The sequence below is a fragment of the Monopterus albus genome, unplaced genomic scaffold (assembly GCF_001952655.1).
Source record: "Monopterus albus unplaced genomic scaffold, M_albus_1.0 scaffold2.1, whole genome shotgun sequence".
NCBI lineage: Eukaryota > Metazoa > Chordata > Actinopteri > Synbranchiformes > Synbranchidae > Monopterus > Monopterus albus.
In genome coordinates this window covers 5,725,153-5,747,467 of record NW_018127882.1, presented here as the reverse complement: position 1 = coordinate 5,747,467, position 22,315 = coordinate 5,725,153, and the positions used below count along the sequence as shown (strand labels likewise).

Sequence of the window (22,315 nt, the reverse complement as noted above, 5' to 3'; positions counted from 1 at the left end):
TCTGGCCCGTAATTGGCCTTGCTTGGCTGATTAATGGTGGACACTGCAGATGGACGCCATTTTCCACAGATAGACACCACCTCTCACAGCACTTTATCTCTCTCGTTCCCCAAATGGATCCACATCAACTTAAGTATGGAGACATATACAGATAAAATTAAAATGCTGCTTTATCTCCCACTGCCTTTTCAGAATTTAAATTGCAGCCATAGATTTTCTGTAGCTGTCTTTTCTTCATGGCCTGTTATTTTCCTTTAATTTGACATGGGAAATATGTATTCACTGCTGAAGTCAGACACAGTTTAAGATATTTCATGCCTCTCATTGTGACTAAAAGCGGAGCAATAAATGATTAGCACTTAAAAGGAGTAATTCTGCTGTGATTACTTTTGTTTTAAACTCCCTTTCGTGCTTTTGCAGCCTTTAAAAGTGCTAGCAAAGGTCAAGGCCTTCCTTGTTATTGACGACTGAATTCTTGCGCTGTCCAGTCAAAGGTTTTGTGTTTGTGAGGCATAAAGTTAATCTTTAACTCACCTGTTGCTGCAGTCCAGGTGCAAGACAAACAAGTGCATGCATGGTCACAGTACTTAAGTTGTTCCTATTTGCACCACGGATTTATGAGTCTTTCAGTTTACAAGTCTGGTATGCAGACTGCCCACAGGTATGTGTCTGTGTTGAAGTATGTGTATATACATGTGTACTTGTATTTGCCAGCACATTATGAGTGAATGTCACTGTACAGTATATGATTGGTGTTGGCAGCATTGATGATGTTTGGGTAAGACCTGAGTGCATGGCCTGGTTTTCCCAGTATGCAGACGAATCATGACAGCTGTGAGACTGTCTGCTGCTACTGGTCTGTTGGCTGGATCAGGCTCTTATTCCCCATTACATTTATGGTAACAGCAAGGCTTTGTGTTTATATTTACCTACATAAAGCAGCAGGCAAACATTCCAAAGCAAAGCAGAACATTTGTGTTGGCCAGCTCAAATAAACCTTCTTATCCTCCTGTCCACCATAACCTGCCTTTAGTTACAAAACCAGAATCTTTCCTTTTATCTCTTACTGATACAACACAGTGGAAGTGAGACATAAGCGCTACTGAAGCATGATTCCATTCAATCCACACTGAAAGCAAGACGTGAGCGTCACGTTCCGTGTCTTTAAAGTCATCAGAACAGCTGTCTCTCGGTCAGCAGGACAGTGGAGGGACAAAAGGTCTATTCCAGGCTGATCAACAAGACAAGTGTAGTGGACAAAAATAGTTTTCATGTAAGCTCATCATGAAGAAATCACGTTTTTATATAGCCTACGGATTTATTGATTTTATTGATTTTCTCTGACTTATTACAAAAGGAGAAAATGAAAGTGAAACTCAAGCAGCCTGATCAGTTATAACAGATACCAGTAGAAACAGAAAACAACAAGATTTGTGTGATTTAAACAGCTGATTGTGGAGATTATGCTTCACTAAATGCAGCAGAGAGGCAAAAATAAACATGAAGCGTAAAAAAACGTGAGGGTTCTATGGGAGACACATGTCTCATGGATTGACACATTTGATATAGTGGAATTCCATCTGCAGCGTGAGACGGGCGTAGAAAACGCTTCCAAAAACGCTTCCAATGTGTTTTACCAGTTACACTCACACAGGAAAACACGACACAGTGTGTGCCATATATGTTACACAGTGTAGGCTACATTTAACACAAACACATTATGTAAAAGCAATGGTTCACACACAGAAACATCAAGACATTTATCCATGAGATGATGCACGAAGGATAAGACTGTAGATACGTATAATCTAAGTAAGTCAGACACAAAGCAAAACAAAATCAACGAACAGGAGGCCTTTTGCACATTTAGTGATGCCAACCATTAAAAAAAAACAAGCATTGCCATAAATATCATGTATATAATTGTCTTCAGCAGTAACCACTAATGAAAGTAGCTTGGCCTGAGACTGAGGCTTAGTTTTGTCGATGCCTCCTGACAGATGGAACTGAGCAGCTTGTGGGAGCGTGAAGCCCTTTTGGCTGTACTCCTGTGGAGATGTGTTTGTGAAAAGCAGGTATGACTCCTTTTTAAACTGCCACGAACAGGGCACTATTGTTTGATACTTATGGATGTGAGCAGATTAGTAGAAAACTGATGGACAATAATGACTAGAGGCAGACCTTTTAAAATATGAAAAGTAGAGCAAAAACCAAGAAAACATACAAAAGGGGGAAAAATAATAAGCTTTTTTTTCTCATTTCTACTTTGCAGTCAATTTGTTGTTGTTTGAAAAGTATTAATTCTTCAACACATTTTATGTGAAGTCATAAAAAATGAAGTAGGAGCTGCATATGAGTCAAATAGCATGTTATACAAACAGAAAAGCAGCAATATCCTTAAAGTACCAGCAGATTAAATAAGTGAAAAAAAGTCCTGCTCTGTCAACACAAATATCTCCCCGCCACCCCCTTCCCTTGCATTCCTCGTTTTCTCTTGTGCCTATTGCACCGCTTCATTGTGTTACTTGCACACAAATGTGACACAACGTAGTACTGGTGAGGCAGATGGCCTTCGTTCCTTCTGGCCCTACTCCTGTATGATGCCAGATCCAAATGCTGAGCTATAGACAGGAGGGTTAGCTAAGCAAGGTGTGATGACTATGTTAGTACCTGCCAGAGAAGGGGAGAGGACCTTGGCACAAGGGAGCAGGGGAAGGACAGAAGCCTCTGTAGTGAGCCTGGGGCACCTTGTTGTCCCCAGGTTTGTGGATGACACTGTAAATAGGTTCAGCCCTGCTGTGGGGTACAGGAATCACAGTGAATGGGACAAGTGTAGGACACAAATAATGCACACATACCAACAAAGATGTAACACATGCACATACAAGGACATTACAGGACCACACAACTAACATTCATCCAGTAACACATTCACTCCACAACACTCAGACACATAAATGCATGCACACACGCACACAGACACACACACACACGCACACAGAGGGAGTACAGCCTTCCACCCCAGAGCTGTGGGTTATGATGACTCAAGGCCTTGTGGAAAACTCCAATCAAGCCCCTATGAATGCTACCTCAGATCCAATACTTGAATAGGAGGTCAAATGTTAAACCTCAGTCATAGCAAATACAAGAAGTGACAAGAGGCCTCTCTCTACACATAGCCACCACACAATGTCCAGCTATAATACAGTATGCACCAAAATGTCCACACCACAATGTAAGCAAACCATGTTTTTGGCTTCATCAAACACTTCATGGGAGAAGCTTAAACTACTGTACATACAAATATCTTCAAACAACACCTATAAAACAACAACAAAATTGAGGCTACTAAAAACAAAGAGAAACCCATGCAAAAATAAAAATAACAGATTCAAAAATGGAATCATTTAATCTTATACAATTTAGCTCTACAGCCATGTTTCTACACTTTCGGCTACAACAGTAGAAAATGCAAGAAGCCCTTTAGCTGATATCCACAATGTGCTACGACTGTTCAAACCTACACTCATATAGTCTGTATGAGTAATGTATGGGCGGAGAATCATTCATGGATGAACCGGTCTGAAACCTACCTTGTGAAGTCTTCCTCCCCCAGCATGTGGCGGGGAACTGGCGAGTACCTGGACGGGGTAACCTGGGACGGTGGGTATACTGGCTTGGGCTCCATTGCCCCCATGTAGTTGTGGCTGACGTGGTTGTCCACCATGGTGGGGAAGGCTGGAGGGAGGGCCAGACCAGTAGGGGGAAAGAAAGAATGATTACAACAGAGGTGCAATAGGAAGACTGCATAAGTCTGACCACATCACTACACTAGGACCAAATAATGGTATCCATTAGTCCACCACTTTATTTCAGACTGAAAGGTTAGGTTGCCTTGAAATTCTATAAAGAGAATTATGGCTCCCACAGGTTGAATCCTATTTAGTTTGATGATCCTCTAATCCCACCAGCAGGTCGAAAGTTCAGTTTGTCAGTTACTTCTTGTAATGGCCTCATGCATTTAATGCTAAATTAGCAAATGTCTGCATAATAGCATGCTGAACTAACTTGGTGAGCATGGTATATATTATAAGCATAAGCATAAACTTTATTGCCAAGTATTTTAAGAATACAAGGAATTTGACTCCAGCTCAATGACCCCCAATGTGCACAACATAAAAACAAAATAAATATACAGTTGTATACCTGCTTAACAACAGCATTTCAGTATCACCACTGAGCATGTTAGCATGCTGACATTAGCATTTAGCTCAAAACATAACTGTGCCTAAAAACAGCCTCATAGAGCTGAAAGCATGGTTCTAGAGTCAGTCTTTTTATAGTACACCTTATTTATTATCTTACAGTAAAGAATTATTGGATATATAAATATTTCTGATAACTTAGGCCTTATTTTAAATGTTTGGGCCATAATTCTGTTATGTAAGACTGTTATGATACCATCATAGCTACCAAAGTAGCTGCTGAGATGTGGTAATGCAGTGACAGTGCAAAAACCAAGTCAGGTGAAAGAAAAACAAGCATCACATAAACATCACATCACATCAAATGATCACATAAACCGTACATGAGGCAACAGTTTTTCCAGATTATATAAATCACTTTTTTGAAGTACAGAAAAAAACTACAATTAGTTCATTCAAAATATCAATTATAGTCTTAGTGTAGAGGAAAACTGTACGTACATGTACAGGAGGTCAACATGTAGGTGAACCCGAAAAGTCAGTGTGCAGGCTGTAAATGTTTATGCCTGAAAATGTGGGTAATAATTTAATATCTCTTACAAAAAAGTTTGATCAGTCTGTGCTTCTTAAACTGTTGGATCATCAGATTGCTTGTGTTTCCTACCCCATCTATCTTCTTTTTAGCATCTTCTATGTTCCCACCTAGTGATAATATTATTAGCAATAGAACTGGTGGCCAAAACTACAAAAATAAGACCCAGGTTGCATAAAACCAGAATCTTCCATTAAAGAATGTAGCATTTAGGAAAGGCTTTTTATACACACTAAATCATCTCTTGCCTGTATTCTATGTCTGTGCATAACAGTCAATTAGCACTGACTAACGAACAAAGATGTTTCAGTAATCTACACCTCATGTTTTAAATCTGCCAATCTCATTGCCACCTAAAAGGAAAAACTGGGAACAAACCACCTAAACACCTAAACTCATCACAGGCATAATAACGCCTCTCTTCCCTGAATTTACATTCTTGATGGAGACCGCAAAGCGTGATAAAACAAGTGTTTCAAATCCAGATCAGCTGACCACCAGTTATACTGTCAGAGTGGGGTTAAGCATGCATTAAAGACACACTTAAACCCAGACAACTGCAAACATTTAGAACATACAAAAAGCCTTCAATAGCTCTCCTAATACTAAATCACTGTTCTGTGGAAATTTGAGATGCTGCAGCTCAAGATCGTGGGCTCTCATGAGCAGGTGGGATGTGAGAAATCGTCCACACTCAGTAGGAGGCAGAGAACTGCGCTTGTTGTTGCTGTGGGAAGGAGTGTGTGTGTGTGTGTGTGTGTGTGTGTGTGTGTGTGCAAGCATTCGCTACATTCACCATGTGGGTGTCTGGGCATAGCAGTTTTGGGGAGAGAACAGTGATCCAACACAAAAATTCATGCAGACCCACTGAAACATCTTTGATAAAGCTGAAAAGATGATTCCCTGTCCAAAGTGCATTAACATGGCCCTTGACTTATAAATCAGTCTTTACCTTTTGTCATACATTATATATAAATAAACCTGTTCCCGTTTTGGTGCTGGCTGCTGATGGCTAGCTAATATAAAATGTAGTTTATGACTTGGACGTGTATGAACAGTATTTGCAAAATAAGGACAACTAGAACAACAGGAAGACATAGATACGTACTGCTGGAGTAGTCCGGAGGGGCATACATGTCATTGAGATGCACAGGACCTGGCTTGGCCACCTTCAGGTAAACCATATCAGAGGTGTTCTTTAGCGCAGCCACCGCCTCCTCATGACGCACGTCCTGCAGCACAATGTTGTTCACCTGAATGGGATGATTGTCAAGAAAAAAGAGGAGAATGGATTATTGTATAAACACCTGAACACCTTGTGTCTTCACTGCACTGTGACAGCATCACACATCACAGCAGCCATCACACCAGCCAACACAATAATGAATCATAGCTTGAAGCTATTATGAAATTTCAGTGCATTGCCACATCAGAGTGAAAGGTTGGTGTGTTGTGCAGTGTCGAGAGGTCAAAAGCAGTAGGTAGAGGTTTGAAAGATGCTCTGAGTTTCAAGTTTGTTTTTATGTTTATGAACAGCTTCGGCTACTTTGAAGGTATGTGCTCACTGAATTGCAGAACAAAGTAACGGATACAGTATACCATATGTGAACTGAGAAGTGTTGAAAACTGAAAATGGACTGGATCCTGATCATCATAATAAGACATATTCACTTGATAAAACATTTATATTTCTATATATGTCTAAATTAATATACTTTATATTAGATATGCAGTAGGCCCACCAAACCTCTCTCAAGCAGTCCTTTCAATCTATATGCCTTTTATTAATGTAAGACACAGTGCTCAAAATTCTTTTCTTTGTAAATACACCAATCAGCCATAGCATTATGAGCACTGACCGGTGAAGGGAATAACATTATATATCTTGTTACAGTGGCACCTGTCAGTGTGTTGTGTATATTAGGCAGCAAGTGAACATTCAGTTCTTGAGAAGTTGATGTGTTGGAAGCAGGGCAAGCAGACAAGCATAAGGATCTGAGTGACTTTGACAAGGTCCAAACTGAGTGATGGCTGACGACTGGGTCAGAGCATCCTCCAAAACTGGGTGTTCCCAGTCTGCGGTGGTCAGTACTGTTAGGGTGATTTTTATTTTACGCACCTCTCTTTTCAAAATAAAAGAACACGCCTCACAGTACCTACCAGAGTCTAAGGAAGGACAAACAGTGAACCTGTGACAGGGTGATGGACGCCAAAGGCTCACTGATGATGAGGTTGATCTATTGTAGATTAAACTTTTAAATTCATCCTTTTCAAAAGATTCTATTTTGTTTAGTTAAACTGGTTGAAAATGAAAAATACTGCACATTGGTCTCTATGAAGAGAAACATTCAGTGGCTATAGAGGTGATATCACACCTAGAGTGGGGAGGCTGTCCTAAAAATGATCTCTAACTTGTCCCTACGACCACAGTTTTCACTCCTTTGAGAGAAGTTTTTCACTGAATGGTCGACACATCTGTGCTCTTCCTGACAGTAGAACTATGGAAGCAAACAGAATCACAGAAGATGCACAGTGAGCTGCAGAGTGACACGAGTGCCGATCAACTGCTGCACTGACTCCTGTGTACACAGTATTAGGCAGGTGGTCATAATGTTATGGCTGATCGAGGAACTTGAAAACAACTTTTTATTTCTCCAAAGAGTAACAGCTTGTCTCTTCTCTGTTGACTCTCACGATGACAGTGGAGTGTCCAGCATGCAATATGTTTTTCATATATTTTCAAGCGTTAATGAGATTTGTAACTTGTGCTTCACTATGATCACGTGCACTGAAAGGGTGAATGCTATATAGCATGTCTATAAATGCATATGTAATGATGAAAGTTCAGTGATAAGGGTAAATACAATTTTATGTAGAGGTTAATTATTTGATTTGACACATAGCACTTTTAAACATGTGTAAAAAAAATAAATCTCTCTCTCGTGCCCAGCTGATGCCCAGCCTTTTGTATTGTCCAATATCATTGCCCAATTGCTAAATACTCATCATGCACAAAGTCATAAATGTGTGTCGTGTGTCTTATTTAGCTCAAAATGACAGAATGGGGCACAGAGAGAACATACCTTCCCAGATGAAGCAATAGCTGTTTGTAATCAGTACTAACAACTATTGTTGCATTCATGTTTAACTCATCAGTAAAATACAAAAACACCAAAAGTGAACACTGAGTCTGAGTCAGATAGAGGTTCATACAGCTAACAGGCGGTCTCCAGTCTGCAGACGTCCATCTTTTTGGGCAGCTCCTCCTTCTATAATCTTGGTAATATAGATGCTGTTGTCTCCTGGGATATGCTGGTTCCCAATCCCTCCAGCGATGCTAAATCCCAGTCCTGGTTAAGTAGTACACACAGTCAGATAGTCAGTATATCTACTGTGATTTTTATATATGCTTAGATACGTCTCTAGTTGCTTCCTCTATGGTGAATAGTTCAGTCATTAGCAAATAAAGCATTACAACTGTAGTCTATGTCTATATTATCAGCTTTAATGCCCAATTATCCTGAAGAAGTAAGTTAACCCCACACCTATATCTATAAATGTATCATTAATGAATCTAAAAACTGTGTAGTAGTCATTCAGCATTACTGCATTCTTATATGCAATAAGAATGCGTGACGGTAAACTTGTATATTTGCATCAAAGTGTGTCGTGTGTGTCTGACCTTTGGGCCCTTTCAGCAGATTGACCTCCAGAATCGTCTCAGGCGGGGCCTGCCTCCGTCGGACCAGCAGCCGCACCACAGGCCCCGCCTCCTTCAGGGCTTCCACCGCCCGGCTGTGTACCACTTCAGATACATCCACGTCATTGACACGCAGCACACAGTCGTTAACCCTATGGAGGGAAAAGTTTTACTATACAGTATATTGTACACACCAGCTTGTCAATCAACAGCAGTGGAATGCATCAGAATCAGAAACTTCCAAAGCACATAAAAAAAAAGCACTCGATGTAAAAATGTTTATATGTTTCAGACTTTGGTTTTTCAGTGAACCACAGCTGTGAGGAAACACACAGAGCCTGGGGGCAGAGAGCTACCACCCACACAGCACTGCCTGGTGGGACATGAGGGTGAGGAGCGTTAAAAAGAGGTTAGAGTAGAGGGAGTAAAGCAGGTGCAGGGGAGCTTGGAAAGAGTAGATGGAAAGAACAAGGTGAGGAGCAAGAGGAGGAGGGTCACATGGTGAGGAAGAGAACTTACCCCAGCCGTCCATCCATAGCAGCTGCTCCTCCAGGGATAATCTTGGTGATGAAGATCCCCGGATCATCAGGAATGTGGGGATTGTCTATTCCTCCAGCAATGCTAAAACCCAGGCCAGAGTTCCCCTGCACACAGGTTAGGATTGGCTTTTTAATAATAAAATAATAAATAACACAAACTGCTCCACGCATTTTTCCAGGCACTTCTGATGTTCTTTTTTGTGGATAAGTGTGTGGATCCTTGCATGTGACAGATGACAATGCCATGTATTCCAATAGAAGAGGGCACTTCATTCAAAATGTCACACTTATTCCATCAACGTACAGAGAAGCATCGGTGTCAAAAATGCCCTGTGTCACAGAAAAGTGGGCTTTCGATCTAAAGTGAAGATGAGACGAAAACCATAATTTCTATTGTGTGATACAGATCTTGTCACTCTCTGCAGGAAACAAACTCTACCACCTCCTGTCCCTGAAATGACAAAGGATCTATTTGGATCCAGTGGGTCCAGGCGCAAAGCTGCATTTGACAGACATGGCCACAGAGACAGGCAGCAAATACGACAGCTGAGAAAAGACTTCACTTTATTATTTTCTATAATTAATGAGCAACAGTCGCAACAAATTAGGACAGAGGAGGCTGAGGCCTCCCAGTGTGCTGCTCTGGAGCTGAGAGGAGTACACTGGGCCTTAGAACCAAATGTTACACACCCACAGACCTTTTAAAGTGCAGCTTGGTTAGGTTATTTAAGCTTTCCGCATGCAGAAATGCCACTTAAGAGTGGAAGGGCCAGAGAGATACTGTGCATCTATAATGGGTTCGAAGATGCATCTATATGTGGGTGGAATAATGAGAGCAAAAACATATAGCCTGCCACTACAAGCTGAACCACCGCTGACAAGTGCAGTGGTGCCTGCTGATTTTTTTTTGAGCTCTTCACACTTCTGCCGTCTGCTGATGACATGTGCATCAGGATTATGTAAAAAGCTATGCCTCAGTGGCGTTATTCTCATACTCACATGACACAGCACACATTAGACATTGATCCTGCAGTGATGTAACAGCTACAGCTTCAGTATCTCATGTGATTCTCATATAAATGTACAGAAGTTAAGAGTTTTCTGTGGTTTTCATGTTCTTTAGACTCAGTGACTTAAGACTGAGCTGCTTGCTACCACCTAGTGGGGAGAAATCCATCCATCATGCAGTAAATAAATTAAAGAGGAATGTTTAAATTGTGTAAAAAAATTTTAACAAGATGTAAAAACTCACTCTCTCTAAAATGATTTCTTCATATTTATACATCCCATCACTGCCATTTACCTGTCAAAATAAAAAACAGTTAGTTACATGACTGAACCTGAATTATGCCACTTTCTAAAGACATAGTAAGAAAAAGCTGCAGCATGCAAATAAGTCAGTTAATTCCTTTATCAATAAAGAGTAGACTTATGTGCAGAGTGAACATGAGGACCATGGAGAGATTAGTGACAGAACATAGAGAAGATACATTCACCAGTTTGTGCTCCTATGAAGTTCTGATTTCAGAATGCTTTCTTAAACTGCATATACACTTGTGACACTAAATGTGCAACTGCAGAATGCACATGCCTCACAAACAAACAGGTCAATAGGATAATGGATGTCGGTCCACATGGCAAACAGCATGTTGCTACCAGGAGGAGGCCTTTTTTATCCACACACGCACAAGCATGCTCATGCACAGACACAGAGGGAGTGTGAATGAGAGAGCTATAGACTGCACAGAGAGAGAGAGAACAGATACTTACATAAGGGCCTGCATCTAGAGAGTCTGCGTTGACAATGATGGGGGGAGGGTTGGCCTGCAAAAATGAAGAAATACACATTATCTCAGTATGTGAGGTTGGCAGCGCAAAGATGTAATGTGGTACACACGCTATCACTTGGGAGCACAGCGAACGGATGCCATAGGAAGAGCCGGTCAGTCCCCTCAGGACTGAGGGTGTAGGGGAGGGTGGAAAGGTGTGAGGACTGAGAATGAGGGCTGGGGCGGAGAGACTGCCACTTATTAAGCGCCACAGCCAGACGTCCTGCAGTCACCTCATAAAACAAACCGGCTTGTGTTCCAGCTGTTGGGAGCACCTTTATCCCACTTCAGCCGCTCCTTTTCACTTTCATTTCACACGCAGAGATAACACCACATAGTATCACATACAAAATGTAGGATTTTATGGTTCGGCAACCATGTAGCTAACGTGACAGGCTATGTAATACTGTAAGAATACTAACAGAATGTTAGTATAATAATAACAGAATGTCTAAATAACCTCATTTAACACTGTAATTTAGGGGCGCTGGATTATTTGATACGTGTAATGACTGGCTGATTAATTTGACGAATGAAATGTGCAACTATAAATGTGGTAATTGATTATTTTTTTAAGGCAAAAATACCAAACATTTACTGGCTCCCGTCTCTGAAATTTAAGTCTTTATTTGATTGTTTTTGCCATTTGCACATCTGGTTGAACACAACAAACAATTTAAGGATGCACCCATGGCCTCTGGTGATGGGCATTCTTCACTAATTTCTTTTTTTTTTAGAATAGCTGGTTAATCAATAAATAAAAATCATATATAACAATAATCATTCTATGTTTTTTATACGCAAACTGAATATCTTTGGGTGTCAGACTGTTGGTCAAACAAAGCATGATGATATCACAGTAGCTTCTGGGAAATGGTGTTGGGCATTTTTCAGTCTTCTGACTTTTGTTGCATAACAATTTAAAAATAATTAATTAATTGTTAAAAATGCTTACACGATCAATCCGTATTGATTGATTGGTCGATGTTCCCAAGAAGTAGGAATTTCTACATTAGTACGATATATTCCGACGCTGTTTCTGCCATTTCTGCCATGTTCTCAACAAAAGAAAACTATATATGGATTTTAAGTGAGAATTTTTTTTTTTTACCTCAGATGGTCTAAATGTACAGCACTGACTACTCTTTGTATTATGTTTCCTTTATGAGCACTTGGGCACATGAAATGAGCTAAGTTTTAAAAACCAGTTAAACCCAGGTGTTACATATTAAGTTTAAAAATTCAAGTAACTTTCCCTCTTGGCTCTATTGTGCCAGCTGGTGTTTCTTTCCTCATTTCAGGCCAAAGAAGACCAGAGCTGAGACCTCAGAAGAAAAAAAACAGAGAAGCATAAGTGTGAAGGAGGAGACACACTGGTTGGGTCAGGAGCAGCTTGACAGCCGTCCTCCGGCACACTAGCTGTCTCATTTCTATTGATTTGATTGAGCTGTGTCGGTGAGGGGAAGCTGACAGCGCTGCTTGGGGACCTTACACTTCCTGAGGTCCAACACTGAGGAGAAAATCACTAGCTGTTCATCTCACAACTCCCCTCCCCTCCTCACCCAACCTCAGCCCATACATGTAAACTGTGTTATTGTGTCATTGGTTTGTATATCATTAAACTGGCTACAGTGATATCTGTAAAAGATTGACAGCCTATAGCAGTGTAGTACAGTATTATCTGAACACACACACACGGATCTGGACACTAAATTAAGATAATAGGATATTGTGATAAAATATTCACTATTATGTGGTATTTGGCTTTAAAGCTGCCGTACAATTTAGTCACTAAATTTGCATTTATTATTTGATTGTTGTAGCTTAATAAAATGAACAGAAAGTTTTTCTATTTGACAGTTTTCATAATAATCAGATACAAATTGTTTTAAGTGTTTCAAAAGCTTCAGTAGTGGTCCCACTTTATATTGTTTTATATATATAGGGATGTCCATCCATCCATCCATCCATTATCTATACCACTTAGTCTGAACGGGGTTGTGGGGGGTGCTGGAGCCAACCCCAGCCAGCATCTGGCGAGAGGCGGGCTACACCCTGGACAGGTTGCAAGTCTATCACAGGGCTCACATGCAGACAAACAACCACACACACAGACACTATATATAGGGATGTATTTGTTTTAACTAACTTTGTCAATATCACCCTCTACTTATTAATTTATAGATGTAAAATTCACAACTGAAATTCCAGAAAATGTACTTTATCACAACATATGCCACTCCAGATACTGTATAGACAAAATCCTCTGTCAGGGTAAATGCAATTTTATAGTCTGTAATATCAATTTTGTCTACATTTTCTGAAAAATTAACCAAAAAAAAAAATCAAAATCAAAAAATGAAAAGATAGAAATGTCTGATTGACTAATGCAACAAACGAAACACCTGATGAGTCATTATATCACACTGACCATATAAAAATGTAAAGTGGCCACAGAGAAGTCCTGCTCACTGAATTTGTCTTCAGTGATGGTATAAACCAATGATGGTGGATCAATTATCATTATAACAAAAAAGGAAAAAATAAATTTAACTTAAGTACTCAGCTGTTCGGTGTATTGTACACTTCGGATAACTCTTTGGATATACAGTACTGTTAAAAACATCTGAGATTATACTACTTGACACCGTTCAAGGGTTTGCAATATGCAGTATGCACGAGGCTACAATACACAACTTGAAACACAATCTTAAAAAGACACTTTGTTCAGAATAATTTGTCACCTCACAAGCTGCGCAGGAGTCACTTCTACATGCTTCTCTTTGATTGAGTTACATGGTAATGAAGGCAGCGCTCGAGATGAACAGCAGCTCTAAATCTGACCTGCCCCACTCAGTGGTGATGTGCTATGACTCTAGACAGCTGGGGCTCCCCACCCCCACCACACCTCACCCCCAACCCACTTTAGTCAGCACAATCAGGCCTTTGCTGTACTCTACATATGGACTAACAGTTGCTTACAGTTGCTCCGCTTGTTCTTGTATATTTCTCATGAATACTCTGCACCTTTCTTCCCTTCATCTTAGAGTCCAGTTCATATCATCATCTGTATTTATGGGTGTAACGTGCACAGCAGTCATGTTAATGCCAGTCTATTGTAAATGGAAAATCCTGAGGCCAATAGCTATACAGCAATCAGTGATGAAACAAAGCCTGAGGGCGACACGGGAATATATTGGCTACTATTGTCTCTTAGTGACTGACAGACTAAGCCACTGCATCCACTGCTGTCACATGTGGGGAGACACACCTGTTACAGTATGATGTGTGTAGTGATCATCATAAACATCGTGATGGACCAATGCTGCCCAGTCAGATCAGTGAACCTACAAGTCCAACTGAAAGACAATAAACCCATCGGTCTGGGATTGCTGCATAATCTATCTGAGTCTTGCATAGCATAAAGGAATAAAGGATGATAATCATTACATGTATAATCTCAACATGTATTTTTTAACATTTAGCAATTTACTCAGGTAAACTGGATTACCCCTCCCTCCTTGGGAGTGTCGGTAGCCTACTCTGACCTGCTGCTGGCTGCTGCACAAGAAAAAAAGACAGCTGGTTAAACACCATGAGCTCTGACCAAGTCTACGACACATACCAGAGGCAGGGCCTGTTTGGGCTATAATGGGCCCTCAGAGGATAAAAAGGTGACAAACACTAATTTAATCATTTAAGACTTGACCTGAATTTTACTACTGTGAAACCTGAGAGACTATGTAGCTTGTGAGCGTCCCACCAGGAATCAACAAAATCTTGTGATTAAACTGTATTCTGTCTTATTCATCAAATTCTGAAAAGTAACTAGTAACTAACATTTTCAAATAAATACAAAGAAGTAAAAAGTACAACATTTGCCTGTAAAATGTAGTGAAGTCAAAGTATGAAGTAGAAGAAAATAAAGTAAGGATACTTCAAAATTGTGCTTGAGTAAAGGCGCTTAGTTACTTAACATGTCTGTTGGTAAAACCTTTGGCGCAACCAAAGATAAATACGGCAGCAACAGTACAGCAAGATATTTTAATTATGTGTCTGCACTGAAAAGATAAGGCTGTGACAAAGTAAAAGCACTAATTAAACCATAATGATCCACAGTCAGAGACCTGAAAGACGTTTAGGCTATTTGCCTATGAAAATCTGCTCCTTGACTTGGAGAATTTGGCATGATGGCCTCAATTCATATGATCTGTGTCTAGATTTATTAGCAGGATAAGGACATCCAGTCCACAGGCCTCTGCATTAAATGGCTGCTGGGCTTGGCAGGTCAAAGAAAGCAATGCCATGGATACGTGCTGCTCATGTTCATCAACTTTTGCTAGGGAAAGCCTGATAGCTACTGCTACGGCTTGCAGCGTTTGTCAGATTGATCTAAGTAATGCAGCCTTCCAACTTGCTGGGTGGCATATTTGCTCTTAATGATGGGGTCATTCTGTACTGATGCCATTTACAGCCAGATGAGATCTAATCACAATGTGTTTTTAAGTATTTACACAATACATTAACACTTGTTTTTCCATAGATATCCAGATATCGTTTGCATGTTGATGCCAGATTTAAACACAGGTCTGCACTGCATGTGTGGGACTGATATATATGGCAGGCATTAACCAAATCTGGGCTTGATTTCCATATAACCACTTTATTTTCTTTTAATTCAAAATTTTCATCATTTAAGTCTGTTTTCACTGACAGTTGTTGCACTATAGTTCTGCCCACGTGCAACACAGAGCTCAGGGCTACATTGGCTTTGACAATATATGGGCACCCATGCATATACTGAGCATGGTGGACACACAGACCTCCTGTATGAGTCCAGACTGCCTCCCCAGCATGAGATCATTACAACAAGTCCCTGCTGACCACCAGAAATGAAGAAAATTCACTCATTAGAGTCCTTTCTTTCTCTCACTCACCTGTTTCATTCACCAATCTGTTCATCAATCTGTCATCTTATTCTTCTGTCAGATGAGATTGTGTATCTGTTCCTTGTCTCTCAGCATCACTGTGTATGTGTATTATGTCCCGGTGGCATTGCACCACATAACACTTCCTTGGCTGCAGACCCTCAAGACAGTAAAGCTACAAAGGCTCCCACTAAACCTTAACAAGTGCAGGGCACAGGCTTCATCCAAAATGTTAAATAATCCATGTGTTCCCATGGTAACCAGTACTTGCACAGTATTGGCCAGCTAGCCTGTTTCGCCCCCTCCCCTGCTTCAATTCTCAGGTCTCTCACTGCGGTTTATGCAGCTCTGTCCTTGCACATGCCTGGCCATGGGCTGGATGTGCCTGTCAGCACTGCCTTGTCCACATCACACACGCACACAGACACAGACACAGACACACACACACACACACACTTGTTCTCAAATGCATATATGTCATAAGTTAAATGGAAAGAAGCTGTCTTTAAAAATGACATTATGGCTGCCATAGAGATAGGAGAACTGATTCCAATGATTATCTAACATCTCTATGCTCTAACTTGTGTGTTCAAAGATGTGAATGTGACGCTGTCTTTTTGATCTGCCCACATTATCATTAATAGCACATGTTTTGTCAGGCAGATATTCTGGACATTATGCAGACTGACAGAAACATTTTGACATTTTGGGAAATACACTGATTAGCTTTCTTGCCTAGAGTTAGATAAGAAGATTGATATGACTCTCACAACTGTACAGTAAATATGCCAAAAGACTGCTAACTTAGCTTAATGTAATTGGAAGCAGCTAGTCTGGCTCTGCTCAAAATCTATCTACCAGCATCTCTAAAGCTCAATAATAACACATTATTTTCTTGTTTGTTTAATCCAAAACACTGACCGCAATAACAAAGCACAATTAAATCAATAAAATTAAGATGTAAGATGCAAGTTTAAAAGAGGCTGATCTATCATGCATGACCTGTGGGTGCCTCTGCATCCCTGCTAGTGAAAGTCACACCTTACAGTTAAATTAAAACCCTGCTTTCAAACCTTCATCTTCCTCACAGGTAGAGCAAAGCAGAAGAACAACAGAGCTGAGCATGCTGACAGCACAATAACCCCTTCCTCCTTGGCAAACATTTCTGCATCAGTTCCTCTCATGCCAATGCACACCATCATGGCAGCTCAGTCTCCAGTGGTGACATCACAGTGAAATGTGACAGTCAGCCTCGCTCTGATGATGTGCCCAGTCAGCCAAATGACAAGAGCCAATGCTGAAGGAAGCTCTTCCTGGACATGAAGTCAGAGCTAATAACTGACAGGAGAACAGGGTGTGGCATGACATACAGTACTTTTGTTATCTGAAAATGTAATGTTCCTTTGTTTTCTGATGCCTTTGGTGGTACTGCGTTTTTGTTTTCCTGCAGAATGTGGGATGAGAAACGCAGCTCTGAATCTCTGGCTCTCATTGGCCTCTCGTAGGCCACGCTGCAGTCCAATCAATATCTACTCAATTACCATGCACCCAACATCTCATTCATGTTGTGGCCGCTGTGCCAGAGGGAAGGAGGCAAGGTGAGAGAAGAAGTGATGAATGGAGCTCAGAAAGATGGTCACATGACAACAAGAGATGCTTAACTCACTGACGCTGTTGAAACTCAATGTTGCATTCTTTGCCCGGGACAAAGGCGGGTTAATGAGATGTAATAAAGAAAATCCCATAGCAGTAAAGGTCAACTGCTCCTCCTCTCCTGCTACAACACCATCTGAATCCAGGCATTCATTCATTTCAAGGAGGCAGCCACAAGAAAATTAATTAGTTCACCTATAAAACGGCCCCATTAAGGCTCAAAGTTTTTGGAATTGATGCTGATGATTGAGCATTGTGACTACGCTGCCCTCCCGACACACACCACAGACACACATTCACAAAACCGTAATTAATAGTCCGTCACAGCTGTCAGCAATGCTCCAGTCTCATCTTTATGTAATATTATAAAAGCATGCTCTGGCTTACCTCTCTGTCATGCTGAGCAGCTCCAAATGAGAGCTGGCTAGTTTGACCTTCACAAGTACAGCCAGAGAGGAAAGAGTACTCAGTGTAACGAATATTCATGACCTTCTACAAGTCTGCTGATATTTGATCAGGTCTGACCACCAGTGTGCCTTTATATTTGACTATACTTGAGACAGATAATAATTCAGTTTGATCTTTTAGAATCATATCTATGATGTATCTATGATCCTATCATGCTCACAGATCCCTGCAGATATAAAGAGCAGAGTCTCATGTAATGAACAACAGTGAAACTCTGTTATTGTTTTGACCGTTCATTTAATTATTGTTTGTGATTTTTGCGTCCACTTGCTATATAGTGATATACACTACTGACATCAGAAAACATCCTTCTGAAATAAATGTGATAATGATTTCAGCTATTGTGGGCGGCCCAGCACTGACAATACTAAGGTCACATTGTACTGGGCTGACTACTAACATCTAATAAGATGAAAAAATTATCAGGGTATATATTATATTTTCTTATTAAATCACAGCATTAACTGAACATTGATGACTTACTTCCATGGTGTAGCAAATACCACACATTTTATGAGGAAATATAATATATTTTGGCCTGCTATACAACAGATTTCAACAAAATAATGTTCAGTTCAAGAAAACCTGGCTTATAACCCAACAGAAAGTCACACTGTGTTCTTAGTCAGGGTGGCAACTAATGATTATTTTCATTTAAAAACATTTCTTTTTTGACAGATAAACTAATTGTTTCATATATAAGGTCTCAGAAATTTGTCAAAAGTGGCCATCACAAGTTTCCAGAACCCAAAGTGATATTCACTTCACAATTATATAAACAAAAGTGGCAGGTTGTTCACCTGGGAAGGTGAAAGAAGAAAATGCATGATAAAACTGGTATAAACTGATTGACTTGATCAAAACTGTTGCATATTAATCCACCAATGGATTTCCAAAAATGGACCGACTACTCAGTTTAGCACTACTCCTATGAAGTATTTTACATGTATGTATAGCGACATAGTAAGTGATGTCTCAGTGTAATTGCCCTGACTGAGTCATCCCTGCCATTTGGACGCCGCTGCTAATGAGTGGGCGACAGAACTACTCGTTCGTCATTGCAAAAATATTACTTATCAATAATAACCATTGTTATTCCAGGCACAATGCTGTACTAATTTACATCAGTCACGATCACAGAGCCAACACCAAGAGGCTCAATCACAAAGTAATAGCTATGGTCAAAGTTCCCACGTGTGCTGTGGAGAGGCTCTGTGACGAAGGAGTATCATCAGTATGCTTCACATAACCCCACCCCCACCGCTTCTTTTACATCAGAGGTCACTGCAGCATGTTACCTCCTGACTAGTTGCTATCCTTGTTGCTAAGCTGAGAGAGCTGCTGAGCTCGTTCCTCTCTGGTGTTTTGGATCCTGTGCCGAGCACCGGTGACAGCTCACAATCACACACACAACTGAATCCTGCCATTTTGATGCTTTCACCACTGTTGCGTCTCCTCCTCAGTCAATAAGGGTACATTATTCAGCTGCTGTGGCGTAACTGTGGGAAAAGTGAATTCTTTAGATTTCTTTATTTGAATTCATGGCCACTGTTTTGGTTTGTGTGTGAGAGTGTGTGGTCTGTGTCACACAGCGAAGATGCTAATGGTGTTGCTGAGGTAACAGTCTTATCTTGACATTACAAGGTGAGGCTATACACTATATCATTGTACAAACAGCCACTAACAGGGTAGAAAAGCATCCAGGATCAAATATTTTCAGAATATTTACATCTTTATTGGGACTGCTTGTATCAGTTCTGGAGGTTCTACTAACAAAGGCTACTGTAAACTGTTTATATAGATCTGTCTCTCTGCATAAAACCCTCTGAGGCATTTGTGCTTTGTGAGCTACAAGTAAAACCATCCTGAGGTGAATATATCAGAACTGACAAACTGCTTTAAACCCATTTTTGAAACAACTCTCATAAATAACTCTTGAAATTCTATAAAACATTATAGTATTTCCAAATTGTAATCACAAAGCAAACATGACAGTATTCCAGTTGGACAGTAGGAAAAACCAAAAGAAACTCCAAGAAGCTTCCAGCAAAGAAACAGTGCAACACAAACACTAAGGCCATGTAAAAAGGCTAATTGTCATTTAAACACTTTGGGGTTTTTTTGTACAAATTAAACAAACAAGATATAACAATACAATTAATGAACTTGAGAAGTGTTGGCAAGGCTTGTTAATGGACAGAGCCAGGCTACAGTAGCAGTTCCCCTCTGCTGGCAGCAGCCTTCAGTTTAAGGTACAGATGTGGGAGTGGTATCAATCTTCCCATCTAAATGTCTGCCAGAAAGTGATTAAATGGATTTTTACAAAGTGTCACATTATTCTTTTAAAACGATGTTAAGCTGCCTTCTTCTGCCTCCATCAGTCTAAACTCTCACTCCCAAACCTATTGACTACAAGAACTCTCAGAAAAGTATCTCATTGCAAATAAAAGGCCTCTACATAAAAATTAACAGTCCGAAACTATTTACTACCAGAAAGCACACCTGATAGTCCATAATGTTCTGTTCTTTGTCAGTGCGAGCAATCCACTCTGCTCTGATTCACTTTTGTCACCTTCATTTTCCTTATTCCTTTCTTGAGCACCCCTGAACACAATCTTCTGAGCTGCAATTAGACCCTTCCAATTTTAGACTTTTTCTTCTCTTTTAATTAGGAACATTGGACTGTGATTTTGCTTCATAGGCCTGGCAATGGCGCAGACACTCTCCCCCAGGGTCAGGGGGAGAGACCCATTTCATGCTTTTTAGTTGAAAAAAAAAAAAAAATAGAAGAGCATTTTTTTCTCATTTCTTTTACACCACAAAACTTTACCTACACGTCATGTTTGATTTTTTAACTGTAAAGTGTTGGACAAGAATAAACGGTAACTACAGCTCTTCAGCTGGTTTACAAATCAAAATCATGAGACAGTGATAAATATGCTGAGACCAAATACAGAGTACTTAGAGATCCACTGTAAAAATAACGCTGTGAATATAACAAGGCTAACTTTGATATGAAGCCCAATGAAAACCATACGTCAGCACCTCCCAATGGGCACAGCCTGTCTCTGCACAGAGCAGCAGAGATCCTCCTGTCATGGTTGAGGTTTCATGCTGTTCTATAAGCTCCACTCGGCAACACCCACACATTCACATATCTCCATTCACTACCCCTGCCTGCGTTTTGGCTCACAATAAGTGTAGGTGTTGAAAGTGATGAAGAATTACAGTAAGTAGAACAACAGGCGAGGCAACAGAAACACGAGCCGTGCCTCTAGTTTCCCTGTGATAGTTACGAATACCTGACAACCTTTAGCCATATGCTGATACATTTAGCGCCAAAGATCAGAAGGAAAAACAGGGCATTGTTTTAGATGTTTGCAACATTTTGGAGATTGCCAAAACAATCTTCCTTCTGACGAGGGTCCAGATTTTTCCTTCTCTGCCAACGTCAGGTTGTGTTCAGGCACAATGCCGTGTCCCCTGAAGAACGTGCCTCTGCTGAGATCAGAGCGACCGTCCCACTGGACTTGAGAGATGACACAAACACTGATCTGAAAACTCACAAACCTTTCAGGCTGTAACACATTTACCAGAGACTCCTGTGATGAAGCACATTTCACCAGCTGGCTGTCAAACCACAACAAACCTGTTCTGCTGGACCAAACACTAAGACAAAATTTATGGACTGTAGCCATCTAAACATGGAGCAAATGCAGTAAGACAAACAGTTGCTTTTAGTTTCAGAATGCATTGATAGAAAATTAATTAGTGCATAAGATGAAAATCCACATCCCAATCCCAATCTTTCCAGACATTTTTGTAGACCACACAATTAATACTCATTATTTGTAAATGAGCATAAACTAGGAACCAATTTCTGTCAACGCGTCAAACTCTTCTTCTGTCTCTATGCATCTTTAGACATGAAAACCAGAACCAACGCAGTTGTCTTACAATTAAATCACCTGACTTAAAAGTATCATTTTAATATTTGCTCTAAACAAACAATATCGTGAAATTAAAATAGTAATTAAGTTTCACTTGTCTGCACTTAGCGTTTCAAGGAATAATAAAGAACAAACACACTAAATGTAATATTCTATCACATAATCATTGTCAGTGTTTGTGCACAAATTAAATCACTGCAATAAGAAAAAAAAATGGACGTATTCAACAGCTCTAACAGTATGCTGCATCTTCCAAAAAGACACACCTCACTTCGCATCTTTAGAAGCTTTAACATTTGAAACTGGCTACACAACATATTCATGTGTTGTGAACAATGGGAAGAAATTCTTCAAGACCTTTGTTCAGACAAAACCTTGTTTTCTTGAATTCCAGGTGTTGCATCATTCTTCTCATTTAGACACCCCCCCCCCCCCACCCTCCTCACACAGA

General features: G+C 40.3%; 1 protein-coding gene across 11 annotated transcripts in view; it reads right to left on the bottom strand.

Annotated features, from left to right (window-relative positions):
• The window catches only part of LOC109952324 (discs, large homolog 3 (Drosophila)), a 56,292-nt gene that overhangs the window by 20,689 nt on the left and 13,288 nt on the right, over window positions 1-22,315 (bottom strand). For 4 of the 11 annotated variants that reach the window (XM_020587386.1, XM_020587611.1, XM_020587539.1 and 1 more), the window contains exons 2-9: window positions 10,807-10,860; window positions 10,289-10,339; window positions 9,017-9,141; window positions 8,480-8,649; window positions 8,011-8,147; window positions 5,906-6,050; window positions 3,594-3,756; window positions 2,671-2,796 (exon numbers count right to left, since the gene is read on the bottom strand). In XM_020587386.1, the coding sequence (XP_020443042.1) occupies window positions 2,671-2,796; window positions 3,594-3,756; window positions 5,906-6,050; window positions 8,011-8,147; window positions 8,480-8,649; window positions 9,017-9,141; window positions 10,289-10,339; window positions 10,807-10,860 (971 nt within the window). The remainder of the gene's footprint in view (window positions 1-2,670; window positions 2,797-3,593; window positions 3,757-5,905; window positions 6,051-8,010; window positions 8,148-8,479; window positions 8,650-9,016; window positions 9,142-10,288; window positions 10,340-10,806; window positions 10,861-22,315) is intronic. The other 7 variants (XM_020587851.1, XM_020588166.1, XM_020587927.1 and 4 more) reach the window with 3 other exon arrangements.